General features: G+C 37.0%; 1 protein-coding gene across 5 annotated transcripts in view; it reads right to left on the bottom strand.

Moving 5' to 3' along the window:
• The window catches only part of TFAP2B (transcription factor AP-2 beta), a 52,637-nt gene that overhangs the window by 17,539 nt on the left and 21,725 nt on the right, over nucleotides 1-13,373 (bottom strand). For 3 of the 5 annotated variants that reach the window (XM_032214201.1, XM_032214202.1, XM_032214204.1), the window contains 2 exons: nucleotides 6,844-7,063; nucleotides 2,577-2,695 (listed from right to left, as the gene is read on the bottom strand). In XM_032214201.1, the coding sequence (XP_032070092.1) occupies nucleotides 2,577-2,695; nucleotides 6,844-7,063 (339 nt within the window). The remainder of the gene's footprint in view (nucleotides 1-2,576; nucleotides 2,696-6,843; nucleotides 7,064-13,373) is intronic. The other 2 variants (XM_032214200.1, XM_032214203.1) reach the window with 1 other exon arrangement.

Raw genomic sequence — 13,373 nt, 5'->3', positions numbered from 1 at the left:
ACAGTATGTAGTATGGTTTATTCTCCGCCTTGAATTATTTAAAAAAATAATAAATGTGGGATATAAATACATAAAGTAAAAATAAATCATCATAGTATTTACTAGCAATTATCTTTTCCCATTAAGTTTAAAGTGATTACACTGGAGATTACACTCCATAAAATCAATGCCTGCTTTTTAGAAATTTGTTTGACAGGAATGACAAAGATTTGCTAGAAATGTATTGAAACTATGCTTTTGGCCCTCAGCCAGAGGGTTCCTACCAGTTCACACCAGTTCGGTAGAATCGGTTCATCAAATCTACTGAACCGGTTAGAAGAGGTTCTACCAGTGGACCCAGAAAGCAGGCCACACCTATAGAAGAGGTTCCAAAAAAATTTGAAACCCACCACTGATACACACATAGAAACACACACACACAGTCTCACACAGAGAGAGAAAGAGAAAGAAAGGAAGAAATAAATAAAAAAAGAAAAAAGAAAAAGTGTGAGAGAGAGAGAGATGAAAGGAAAAAAGGAAAAAGGGACAGAGACAAAAGGAGAGAGAGAGAGAGAGAGAGAGAGAGAGAGAGAGAAAGAAAGAAAGAAAACACATGGCCGGCAAGCCACTCCCACCAGGTCACATGGCCGGCAAGCCACTCCCACAAAGGAGGCCACACCCACAGAGTAGGTTTGAATTTTTTTTGAAACCCACCACTGCCCTCAGCACAGCACAAACAGCTCTAAGTAACTATTATTCAGTGGTGGTGATGAAGATGATGATGTTATCCATTCAGTCATGCCTGACTCTTGGTGATTCTATGAGTCTGGTCTCTCTGCATCTTCTGATCTTCTTTGAGTTTTTCGATTCTCTGGCTGACTTCAGCTTTGATAGTGTCCAGCCATCATGCTCTTTGGCGGCCTGGTTTCCTTTAACCTTTAACTCTTCCCAACATAATTGCTATTTATCTCTATCAAAAAGGGCTTTTTTTTTTTACTTTTACCTTATTTTTAACAGGCATTTTATTTGCTCAAAAATAGCACAATTGCTCATTAAATGACTGCTTGAAAATCACAATTCAAATTGTGATATTACTTGAAATCTTTATACAATAGTCAGATCCTAATAGATTACTAAAAGTGGTCTTGTTTCTATGGTGGTGCTAAGTCCTTTATTTATTACTGGAGTAACCACGCTATCTATGCTTTGGATTTCTACAACTTCTCAATTTCTGCTAGTTCAGTTTAATTCAGGCCACCTTGAATTCCATTGACTCTTACCTAAAGCCTATTTGCTTTGACCATTAGTAAGTAGTTCAGATTCTTGTAGAGAGCTTTAGGTTACAATAAACTTATATATTAATTTGAACTGATGGATTCCTGTTTTTCTGCACTTGACAGTCTGCCTCTGTATGCAACCTAATATATTTTTTACAATTTCCAGGAAGGTGTCTATGTTGGTCTGTTGCCGCAAAAACATTACAAAATGTTGTTGCCTGTAATGATTACTGAATTAATTATGCATAGGTTTTTGTAAACTAAGTTCACATCCTCAAATGGAGTGTGTGTGTGTGTGTATGTGTGTATACACTCTTCTGTTGTTTTGAAAATAGTTGCTATTGATAAAAAAATATTCTGGTCTCACCTCTATTTCACTGCCTTATATTTTCGCTTGTTATTACTCCTCTTTAACTCCTGGTATATTCAGTATTTAACTATTAATCTGATGAAATGTTCTGTTGTCCAAGAAAATATATGACATAAACATTTATTTCTTTTCTAAGTATTACATGACAGTTTATTTTATTGGGGACCCAAAGGTGGAATACCACACTGGAGATGGTTATTGAATTGATAGCAAATCCCACCTTGCCCCCCCCCTCTCAATTTGTTGCTTCCCCTGACCCATCTTTTAATCTCATGTTCCTGATTTTCATTATTTATTTCATTGTTTATTTTATACTTTTATTATCTTGCTACTGTTATATTTACATTTCTTTTCATTTCTGGTTTTAAGCTGCCTAAAGTAACCCCATTTGTGAGATAAACAGCAAATAAATTTAAATATAAACAAATATTTCCCAGAACTCTTTAGTTCTATGTACATTTATTTGAGAATCTATACTGTGGCACTTCCTTTTTATGCTGTATATAAATTTCAGTATGGTGGAGAAGTTAGTTTGGAGTGAGTGTTATTCCCCCCTCCTCAAAATGTTTCAATTAAAGTATCTTCCTCTTTCAAGAGGACAGATATCATAACCACTCCTTAGTATGTCCTAACAAGTATAAATGACATCAGTGTTTGATTTTAGAAGTACCGTTTAAACATGAATAAAATTTAGCTGGCAATTGCAGAATTCATGTAACACTGTTACTTAAAAGGAAATGCCAATCTTGCTGAATCTTAAACACAGCCCCAGTTGGGATATGTAATGAGCCTTGATTTTCTGCATGGCAGATTTTTCATGCCACAGCAACAACGATTCGATGCAACTTTACAAAATGTCAAACCTTTCCTCGCCCAGAAGTGTCGCCAGAGGAGGTTGGGGATGGGGATGGGGGTGAGAAGAAATCGAAATGGACAGAAAGTCTGCTTACCTTCCACCAGGGAGGTGAGTAAAGTGACATTTGCCGCTTTGCGCCTGCCGGCTGGTAAATTCAAACCAATTTTTTCTAGCCGCTCTCGCAACGATCGCCCCCCGTTTTTCGATTTGGCTCTGCAGTGACGAAAAAAGGAACGCGGGGATTTAAACCTCCGACGAATGTCCCCGGGAGAGAGAGGAGGGAGGGGACTGAGAGGCACCAGAGTCCTGGCTTTGGGCACCAGGATTGGCGTGCAAGCAACGAGCACAGTGGTGCCACAGGACGGGAAAGAAACGCCGCCCTTGGCAAGAGCTCGCTGGGCCCGTTGCAACCTGAACCCATGTTGTTTTTGGGCTGCCAGCGACGCTCGGGTTTGCTGGCTGCAAGTGAACGAGGAGGGAGGGTTATGTCAGCTTGGGCCCTGCTATTACCAGGAACAAACTGGCTGTTCTTGGGAAGCTGCGTCACCAGCAGCATTTAGCCCTGCAACAAGGGTGGTGATTTGTGGTTGTTTCTATTGTAATTCTGCTTACTAAACATTCAAAAGAGGCTAAGAAGTAAAAAAGACTAGGATTGGAGCTGAAGAATGGCCTGGTGTGGAAAGGGAGATTATGCCATCACCCCCAGCAATATAGGGCACATTTGTGAAAGTATGTATTAATGGTGTGCAATAACAAAACCCAGTAGGTTTTCTGCATGCTTTTGTATAGGAAATATTTTGTATAATAATAATAATTTCAAAGCAGCAACGTAATAATGCAAGGCAACAAATGCAACTTCAGAAATGAGGGTTTAGCACTGCCTGAAAAGATGCACTTCTATTGTAGCGGTTGCCTGACACAGTCAGGAAGGATTTCAAAGGCAACATGGCTGTTAGGCCTTCATCAGGAGAGAAGTTTGGGCAGCAGGAAGTGCCTTTTAGGGTTCCATATATGTATTGTTTTTCAAATAATCATTACCCCCTTCTCCTCTGTTTGCATATTTTATGGTAAATGAATGATATAATCACAAATATATGTAGGAGACCACTGGGGATGGGGGCGGGGGCGGGGATACATCAGCAATATATTTTGTTTTTGTGAAGAACTCATTTCCAAGGCAGGGATTCAATGAAATCTAGTGAGGTGGTCAGTGGTTGATCAATTTGGAAGCATAAGATTGATCACTGACTTGGCTGACCATTGCCTGTTAGCTAAAGACAGGATCTCCACTAGCATCTTCTAGACTAGAGCAGTGGTTCTCAAAGGGTGGTCGGGGGCCCTCTCAGGGGTCCTCAAAGTCCAATATTTTAACATTCCCCAGTTTTAATTTCTAATAGTCAAAATCAATAGATACAATAGATTGGGGTCTTCACTGTGAGTTGTATTGTGTTGGGGTGGTGCACTGCAGGAGCTCAACCAATCTCATTGTACATATATTGTGCACTGACAAATAATTCTAATTCTAATCCTCATCGTTTTTAAGAATGTAAAGGGAGCTTAAGGTTTATGAATCACAGATGAACACACACACACCCAGCCCTGTTCCAACCATCATTGGCCCAATGTAGCAGTTATGACAGGTTTTATACTGCCTGAGTGATGCCAGAAAAATACTAGAAGTCACTGGTGGGAAAATGATCGTAACCTTGCAAAACTAGGGAGATATGCTCATGCTCACAGCATGTAGATTTGCAAATGGTCCAAACAGTTAAGTAGCATAGCCCCAGGTATACTAGATAACATAGATTTGGAAATTTGTGATTAGAGTCTGGTTGTTTCTGCAAGACCTTACAGTTTTTCTAAAATTGGATGTGTTGATTTTAGGAAAACCTTTTTCTGACCTTGTGCCTTCAAATGCCACACTGAGAATTTCCAGCCAGTATATAAGAGCAAAGGCTTCTCTTATTATTGTTCTCAATGCTGTTGATCTTGGAGATAACTACTATCATGACTAATAGCCGAAGTATTGTGGCTGAGATGCTGGATTAGGACCAGGGAGATTCAGTTTCACTAAGTGTCTTGGGACCAATCAGTCCTTTAGCCCAACCTATGTAGCAGGTTGTTGTTTTTGTTTTGGAGAAAATAGAGGAAAGAGAGTTGTGTATACTATCTGAAGGAAATGTCTCTGGCTAATCTAATTATATTATTGCTGCCAGGGGAGATAAGGTAGATGTTTGTTGTTTTTAGAAGTTTTGTTATATGATGGATGTTTGTAAAAAAAATTAAATATTCCAAGCCAACTGGAGTCACCTGTGTTTGGTTTTGCAGCAATATATGCTTGTTTAATAAAGAATAAAATTTCCAGGATAAAAATTTAAGAAATAAATATTTTTCTAATCTTTTCAAGCCACCCGTGCTAATAATCCTATGATAGATAATTCCATACTTCAGCTACGGTAGGCATTGTGAAAAGCAAATCCATTTTATTTCTGCTGCATATTCTATCATTCCACTATATTGATGATTCCAAGTTCTGGCATTCTGAGAAAGATAAAAGAATTCCTCTCTATCAATTTCTTTCCTATCATGTGTAATTTTATATTTCTGTTATATCTGCTTTACTCTTTTTTTTTTACCTAAGTTGATATTTCACAATAACGCTATTAGATCCTTCACTTATTCTGGTTCTCTTTTTCCAATATTTTCTCCAACATTATAATATTGTTTTGTGAAACTGAATGATAAGAACTATGCAGTTTTCCAAATATAATTGTATTAAAGATTGTCAGTGAACTGATATTGGACATTTTATTTTCAGAATCCTTCCCAATGAATGCCTATTCAGCCTTTTCACATTAAATTGATATTTTCTTTAAATGGTTCACCACAGAAACAGGACAGTATTCTTATTCTGATTTTCTATACAAAAATAATTTTCCTCTCTCTCATGTGCATCACTATACCATTACTTACAAATGAATAACATTTTATAGTCATTTTTCCAGTTTAAAAATATCCATTCAGAGTTTTTATTAATCCCTTTTTGTTTTAATACCTTCATCAGTTTTGGGTCTTCTGGTTTGGTCACATATCTATAAGTTATTTTTAAACTAACTGGGAAGTACTAGTCCTAACTCATTGTTTACTCTTTTCCATTGTGGAACTGTTCATCCCTATTTTATCCATTCTTTTTGATGTTTAAGACAAATACTGTGTCTATGTTTACTCAAGGGCTTTTCATGAAAGACTTGCATTCTATAAGTCCCAATAATAACATTTTGCCAATAATGCTATCATTAAAACTAAGGGAGTGCTAAAATAATAGCAATAGCAATAGCAGTTAGACTTATATACCGCTTCATAGGGCTTTCAGCCCTCTCTAAGCGGTTTACAGAGTCAGCATATCGCCCCCCACAGTCTTGGTCCTCATTTCACCCACCTCGGAAGGATGGAAGGCTGAGTCAACCTTGAACCGGTGAGATTTGAACCCCTGAACTGCAGATAACAGTCAGCTGAAGTGGCCTGCAGTACTGCACCCTAACCACTGCGCCACCTCGGCTCTAATCAGGAACTTATTCCTTCTTCATAGTTTCCAATCATATTCATAAATTATTATAATAATTATGTAAAAGAAATAAATATTAGAAATTTATACTGCGAAGAGGAACAGAATTCTAAACGATTGCTTAAGACATTTCATGCATTTGAAACCTCATCTGCTCCTTCATTCTCCACTAATGCAATATTCCAAACTAAATGATAAATTATGAAATTCATAACGATTAATTATTTAAAACTGATTCAATTGTGACATTCAGTTAAAATTTTCAGACAATTTGCCGCATATCTTATAACAATATTCAGAAATGCAAACAGAAACAGCCCTAAAGTGAGGAAGAATGTAATGAAGCACATCCACCTCCATCTAAGACAGATATACATACAGTTGACCTAAGAGACTCCATTCACAACTCAGCTACCCTGGGTGAGCAGTAAAGATAGGGCATTCATGAAAGAGCTTTTTTGCCATTTGTTACCTATATCTGCTTAATATCTAGGCAGCTCCAAGTGGGAATACTCTTGAAGCTGCAAGATACTTTAAAAGATAAACTCCAGGATATTGATCTGAACTCTAACATACAGAAATAACCAGATTATTTAAAGAAAGTGGCCAGTCTTGCAGAATTAATGAACCATGTAACATGATTGGCCTAATATATTGGGTGCTAGTGGCAATGACCTCCAGACTGTTATGTATATCTCATATGCATTCACTCTTAAACCTCAACGGCTACTTGTAGTAATCTTAATGCAGTTTTAATCCCATCAGAAAGTACAGATTGGCCTGCCTCATGACTTACCTTCTAAGGACACCGCCAAGGAGGGAAGCGTTTAAGCACTCAGGAGGTGAAAGGCGCCGTTGAACTTCTCCAACAGTGACTTTGTACTTGGACGTTGAACTGAGCAAGGAGAGCCTCCCAGGGACCGAACAAAACACTTCACCTGTGTTTACAGACACACCACCAAGGAAGCCATCTTTGTTCATCATCAGAGAAGTAACAGATTTTGGAGGAACTGGAACTAGGAAGAGAGGAAAGCAGTATGGGGCAAGATCAGCTTGTCAAGACAGCCCACAAAGCTCATAATTGCATTCACCCTGAAGAGTTTCCTACTGGTTAATAAAAGGGATTTCAAACTATTTTTAGAGAAGTGGCTGTTATTCATTTCATGTTTCATTTATTTATATGTTGCCTCTCATGAAAACATCTTCAGGTATCATACAACATCAAAATACATTCATTACATTATTTAAAGAAATAGTTACAAATAGAAATACATTAAAAAGCAATTGCTGGTTTAGAATAGTAGAACAAAATCATCATGAGAAGTCAAATGATTAGTGAGTGTAAGCATTTTCCTTATGTGTTTAAAGTATACAGGTAGTTCTTGACTTATGATCACCGTTACTAAGCAAATCACACCTTATTTTGCGACCTTTTTGCTGTAGTCATTAAGCAAATCACTCAGACAAATTCATTTTAATCCAGCTTCCCCTGTTAATTTTGCTTGTTGGAAGCTACCCTGGCAAGGTGACAAATGGCATTCAAGTGACCCCAAAAGGCTGCAATCATTGTAAATAAATGCCAAAGGCCAGAATTTTACAATGGAGATAGTGTAATGATTGTAAGTGCAAGGACTGGTTCTAAGTCATTTTTTCAGTGATTTCATAATTTTAAACAGTTGTTAAGCAAGTGGTCATAAGTCAAGGACTACCTGTAATAAAAAAAGACTAAAATGCTGATTCAGCTTTTTAATTCTCCCAGCAGACTAAATAACCTCAGAAAACATACATTTGGAAAAGTAATTTTCTCTTTAGGTATGAGGGACCAAAGCACTTACTCTTATTGAAGACTTTACCTTACTCAGGAAGAACAGTATATAGGTAAAGTAGATGTGATCATGTTCTACTAATGTAATAGTATGTGGAAATGATCTTGGGAGACCAATAAAGAGATACTGTCTAGGGAATAGTCAAATAAGAGAGAAGATAGCATGCATAGCGGGCAGAGCAAGCTCTCAAGGGGGGGGGGGCATCCCTAAATTATCAGGCTATAAAGTGATGGGGGGGATTTTACTTCAGACTTACAAGATACCGTTAATGTAAAGGAGAATTAGCTTATCTGGTTATGTTTCTCATCTGGTCTGATAAAATTAATTCAGTAGCACTTGATAAGAAAAAAAAAGAAAACTTATGATTTTATCATGGAGAAATAGGGGAAATCACAGCGATGATGGGCCCCAGATTTAGATATTTATTTTTGCATTTTGAATTCCATGCTTGCATGTTTGAAATTAGCAGATGTGCACATACAGGCCCATGCCCCACAGACTAAGTTACATACCATAACATTAAAAATATATGCTATGTTGTATATCTTAGTGGATTCTAACCTCTTACATGTTTTTCTTATAGCAATCTTTTTAGCTTAACAGTGAAAGTAATGTATACTGTGGCCCTTTTATTAGTCATATTAGAATATATTCCATATATTAGAATATGGCAGAGAAAAGGTGATTCTGTTTTAAAAGTGTTTGCACTTTTTCAGCATCATGATTAATACTGTAGGCCAAATTGATCGATACTTTCCTCAGCAAATGCTGAGGAAACCCCATCTTTCAACTTATAACATAATTGCTAGTTTTTCTGTGCTAGAACTAACCTTGATTATATTGTATTTTTAATCAGACATTTGAATATATATATTTATCAGGCATGTACCTATTTATATTGCATCTGGTAATGTTTTCACAACATTACAAGTAATAAATAGAAAAACCATAAACATCTATTTCACGACAAATAGCCCTCAACTTAGAAACACAGTTTGGAGTGCAACTTCTGTCACTAAACAATGCAGACATTAAGTGAGTCATGTCCAATTTTACAACCTTTTTGCTGCAGAGGTTAAGTATATCATGGTCATTTAGCAAATTCAACTTCTCCCATTGACTTTGCTTTTCGGAAGTCTCCTGTGAAGGTTGGAAATAGCAATCATGTCACAGGACCGCTACAACCCTGATAAATACATGATGACTCAAATTTTGATCATATGACTGCAGGGATACTGAGAGACTGTTAAGTGCAAGGACCATTTTCCAACTCCATTGTAATTTCCAGCAGTCATTAAATGAATGGTCATAAGTTGAGGGGATACCTGTATTTTGCTTTAGACTATAATGTTCAGAACAAATGCAAAAAAGAAAAAAAATATATGATACTAAGTATTAAACTCAAAAGCTGTAATCGGTACAGTATAGTAGCTGAAGTGTTGCTCTTAGACCAGGAGAGCCATTTTAAGTTCACAAATAACCACAATGCATCCTGGGCAACTTTATTCTTTTTCAAATCAGCCCTCCTCGGAAGAGATTGTTTTTGTAGGAAAAAAAATTAGGGGAAAACTTATTGTGCCTTGAGCTACCAGAGAAAAGTAAGGGTGCGAAATATTATTATTATTATTATACAATTGTATCACAGCGGCCAGTTGTTTCGCCGGATTTGGCATTGGTTACTAGTCGGGCCCCACCCAGGGGCTAGGACGTCATAACGTATTTTCGTAATATGCGTGCAGATCCAAGCAGTGCGACCATCATTTGACTGATGGTGATTTTGTCAATTTTTAACTGTTTTAAATGTAATTCCAGTGCTTTTGGAATAGCACCCAGTGTGCCAATTACCACTGGAATTACCACTGCTGGTTTGTGCCATAGTCGTTTAATTTCGATTTTTAAGTCCTGGTATTTTGCGATTTTTTCATGTTCCTTCTCGGCGACCCTGCTATCACCTGGTATTGCGATGTCTATGATTGTGACCTTATTTTTCTCAACCAGTGTGATGTCTGGTGTATTATGCGCCAGTATTTTGTCCGTTTGTATACGGAAATCCCACAAGATCTTGACCATCTGATTTTCGGTGACTTTTTCAGGCTGATGTTCCCACTAGTTTGTTGCTGTTTTAATATTATAATTTTTGCACAAATTCCAATGGATCATTTGTGCTATTGAATTGTGCCGCAATTTATAATCAGTCTGCACGATTATTATTATTATTATTATTATTATTATTATTATTATTATTATACAATTGTATCACAGCAGCCAGTTGTTTCGCCGGATTTGGCATTGGTTACTAGTCAGGCCCCACCCATCATCATTATTATTATTATTATTATTATTATTATTATTATTATTATTATTATTATTACAATCCTGTCTAAATAGGGATCTCTGCTGATGATATTGGCTGTAAAGGTTAATGTGCACTGAAAAAAAAACACATTTTGTTGTAAGCTGTTTATTATTCCACTAACAGGAAAAATAACCCAAAGAGCTTGTAATTTAAATTTGAGAAAGAGAATGACCCAGCTAGATCATTTTTCGTTGCATACTGACTTAATATGCCTTAAAATGTATTTTTTTATTTAACAAACCAAAAAAGCCAATATTTCTCCTTTGAAAACATACTTTTTTATGTATCTATTTAACTGGGAAGGAGAAGAAAGAGAATAAATTTAATTATACAAAATGAATAAAAACTGTTTGTGGCATATGTGAAATTGTAAAATATACTGTTCATACTCCTTAAGATCCTCTTGTTTTGTCAACATGTTTCTTGCAGGAACAATGGATGCTAAGACAATTACATTGAAACAAACGTATTTCTTCAAAGATGATTTAGATATAAAGCTGTATGTGGCCCTCTCCTTCCCCTTCAAAAAAGAACCCACCAAAAACAAATATAAGCAATTTGTTTCTGACGTGAATTTTATTTGCAATTGAATATTTAAAAACCCTATCATATTTGGGAGGTGTATGTATAGTTTAACAGCAAGTATGCCAATCAACCAACAAATCACTTTAATTTATGTAAAGGCTCCCTGAATATCTCCACTCTCCTTATTTCTTTTTCTGCCAGTCATTGATAACAAAGTATTCAGTTCTTGGTATATTTGTGTATCTTTGGTAGAGTCCCAATCTATACAGAACAAAGACTTATTTAATTGGGACTATTGACTCTTAAGAATGTGTTTAATAAACGAAATAATGAAAGTACTGTAAGATAAGTAGTCAAATATCTGCATACAAGAATCATCACCTCCTGGGTATTCATGCCAGAAGACAAAGTAATTTAAACATTATCAGGTGCAAGTAGTGTGGAATAGCAGTACTAGGACCTCTAAGCACTAAATAAACTTTCTATTGTTTTATACAAATTCTATGTAATTACCATGACAGAAGCCCTCAATATACCCTGTGCCAATTGCAGAAATCCCAGCTCTGAAAGAAATGTCCTAAATCTGAGTTCAGTGTAAGCAAATGACCAAATGGGCCTTCTTCAAAGAAAATTGTTTCTGATGTTGGTTTTCTCATTGCTGTTGATTGTGATCTCATACTTAAGTAGATGAACTTTGAGTCTTCTAGGGTGAAACTTTGAAACTTCAGCAAATTCATTCTCCATCCTAAACTGTTTCGAGGCCAACCTCTCTGATCTCCACCAAGCATTCACTTTCAAATCAAGTTCTAGGAAAAGGCATCAATATCTAGACAGGTAAGCTTTGTCCAGTTTCACTAACATATGGCAGAGGGAGTCATGGGATGAAGGACAAGGGAGCTCTCAAAATGCTTCTTGCAATCTCTCCTCCACTCTCTGCTCCTGTCAACTGGACTATTTTTATCCACCATCCTCAATACCATATTCTTCAATAGACCAGGGTAATGGGAATAGAAAGAAGTGTGAAATGAATAGGAGCTTCCTCAATGCCCCTGCTAAGTCCAGTCCTTTCTTTGCATCTGTTACCTGCCAGTCAGGCTATTTCAGGACACGGGTGCAGCACTAAACCTATGTTCAGAAATAGCCCAACTGCCAGATAACTCCTTGGTAAGGAAGGAGAAGCAAGACAGGAAGAAGAAGGATCACTGAAGGTACAATCCATAGCATGAAAGCACGGTCTTCAACTAATGTTGGAAAGCAAAGGTGATAGTGGCAATGAGTGACCAATGACTCCAATTCTGATATTGTGCCTAGCTGCATCCTGATGGAGCCAAGCAATGGCTAAAAATATTTCTGGAATTAGGCAACAGGTTGCTACATATAGTTGGAATACAATGCGTAAAATGGTTCCCGCATATCAAGAACAGAAGTAATTGCCGTTTGTTACAGAAAGAGGGATAGGAACCAAGATCGGACCAGGGAGATTCAATGGTTAATTAACAGGTCATAGTAATAGGTATAGCAGTCTTCCATGAGTCTTTGGAGTTTTTTTAAAAAAATAATAAAAACTGTAGTTTTATGAAACTTTTTTGGAAGAGGCAGTTGAAAACTTATAATGTACTTAGGATGGCAGAAATGGCAACATGCACTTGGCAGAAATTAGCTTCTTTCACATCTTAAATTGACTACCTGAACATTATGGAACTAGTAATATCCTTTCTGAACAGCACGATTGGTAGCCTGTGCCTGACCTGTCAAAGTGGTTGTTGAAATATGGCTTTTGCTGTGGTTTTAATCCCTAGTCAATGTATTCTGAATTGTGGCAGTCCTGGCCAAAGTTCTTGGAAACTGTGAAAGGTCATATTTGATTAAATATTCAGAACACTAGCAGACTAGATGGAACATTTTTTCTATATAAAAAAAAATATCTGAACAACTAAATGGCAAACTACTTCTGTATTGATGTGAAGAAAACCGACATAGTTGTATCTATGTAGGTAGCTGACACTGAGTTCAGTCTGAGGCCATCTTTACCTTCATTCTCCATACTAGCTAGGTGAGCTTTATAGCAAAGGATTTCCCCATCGCAAGATTATTTAATCATTGTTAAAATAGGCACTGAAATCATTATGAAATCATAATAGGCATTGATCATTGAAATCATTATGAAACTGTTCCTTCTGGATTTGCTAATTGCCCTTGGCAGCTGCAATTGTGGGAGAGGAGGCCAGCTCAAAGGGGCTGCCTATTTCTAATGAAAGAACCTCATTGCCTTCAACAAGATTTACAAGGGGATCCGGATAAAGTCTTAGCTACTAACACTTCTACTATAGAATTGCTATTACAACAAAATACACTCCTGCAGCCTGATTCTGCCCAGACTGACTCATAATTGTGCTATGTGGGTCTTCCTATCAAATAAGCACAAGCTTATCTGCAGCCATGTAAAGGGAATCAGTCTTATTAAATCAATAAGACCTACATCCCATCCTGCTTAAGCTACAGGCCAAAATTAAAATATAGCAAGACTAACAGCTATCAGTCCATGTTTTCTTTCCCCCAGACAAATGTTTCCAGCAGATGCCTCTTATTGGTAGGGCAGCAAACAAAAAAGTTAACTTC

Source organism: Thamnophis elegans, chromosome 3 (assembly GCF_009769535.1).
Source record: "Thamnophis elegans isolate rThaEle1 chromosome 3, rThaEle1.pri, whole genome shotgun sequence".
NCBI lineage: Eukaryota > Metazoa > Chordata > Lepidosauria > Squamata > Colubridae > Thamnophis > Thamnophis elegans.
Note: the sequence above shows the minus strand (reverse complement) of the source record. Positions and strands in the feature narration are given on the sequence as shown.